This window comes from Sphaeroforma arctica (genome assembly GCF_001186125.1).
Source record: "Sphaeroforma arctica JP610 unplaced genomic scaffold supercont1.498, whole genome shotgun sequence".
Classification (NCBI taxonomy): Eukaryota; class Ichthyosporea; order Ichthyophonida; genus Sphaeroforma; species Sphaeroforma arctica.
In genome coordinates this window covers 29,823-31,102 of record NW_014040060.1, presented here as the reverse complement: position 1 = coordinate 31,102, position 1,280 = coordinate 29,823, and the positions used below count along the sequence as shown (strand labels likewise).

General features: G+C 38.9%; 1 protein-coding gene across 1 annotated transcript in view; it reads left to right on the top strand.

Annotated features, from left to right (window-relative positions):
* Positions 1 to 526: 526 nt before the first annotated feature.
* Positions 527 to 1,280, top strand: part of SARC_06768 (hypothetical protein) — a gene marked incomplete at its 5' end in the record, with an annotated part of 3,097 nt that continues 2,343 nt past the window's right edge. Inside the window, 2 exons of the mRNA XM_014299313.1 lie at positions 527 to 616; positions 936 to 1,041. Of these exons, the coding sequence (XP_014154788.1) occupies positions 527 to 616; positions 936 to 1,041 (196 nt within the window). The remainder of the gene's footprint in view (positions 617 to 935; positions 1,042 to 1,280) is intronic.

Genomic DNA, 1,280 nt, shown 5'->3' with positions numbered 1-1,280 from the left:
ATATTATGTGTATGATATGCCTCCACGCATTGTCCGGCACATTTCTTGTCGATATGGAGAGTACCTTGTCGTGTGTCATATATATATATGATCATAAGAATTCTCTATCACTGTGGTTGTATCCAACATGTCCAGTATTACCACATGTTATATATATTGAGATTCTGTTACGCATGTCCCCTTCACTTCGTGTATTTATCTGATTAGAACTGCTTCTTAGTAAAGAACCCTAAACCCTATCAAAGATCCTGCTACAAAGTTTTTCGTCACCTCACTAGGCCATACTTAATAGTCCGCCATAAAACCTCGCACTCGTCGGGCATAGCATCTAATAACCATCGCACATCACAAACCCTGAACCCTGGCCATGGACTAATTGGCACACGCCCTTCACATCCCTTTGATACCCTGTAAGCTGCTATATTTATTACACACTGACTATGTGCTAGCTGTCAAACTATATCTTTCAAGCATCGCATAGTCAGTCATAAGGCCTCGCATTCGTTGGGCGCGGTATCTGATAACCATGTATCATCCCACACTGGTGAAAGACCAATTTGGCACACACTTCGATACCCCTCTGCACTTCAGAGCTAAATGCGGATTTGACTCTATTGTACGCTATTTTACTCACACTTCGGACCTCTCAAGCATCGTGCAACGAACTTTAAGTTCATCACTAAGTAGGCACAAATTGACACATGCTTCGAAATCCGCTATCACGTTATACCAACTCTTTGTCTCATTCTAGTTAGGTAACTAATTAACATATACTTTACCATCATCTATCACTTTCTCGTATTTGAAGACGCGCTCTGCACTATCACACACACAAACAGAACTCTTCAAGCACTAAAAACACCACTTCACGTTTCTCACGTGTCACGCCTATCACACGCTAATTGCACACACTTTGTACTTATCAAACCCCGTAGGACAAGGTTCTCACACCCTGGCGCCAGCCATCGCCACCACCGCCTATGGGAGCTCCGCCGGTGGCTATAAGTGTCGGGGACAAGAGCAGGGGCATGTTCCCTTTGGGTATGTGAAATTTATATATATATGTATATGTATGTATATGTGTATATATATATATATATATATTTATATATGTGTACGTATGTATACGTGTATATATATATATATATATATTTATATATGTATATGTATGTATATGTGTATATATATATTTATATATATCTATATATATATATGTGTGTGTATATGTATAGGTATATGTATGTATATATATATATATATGTGTGTGTGTGTGTGTGTGT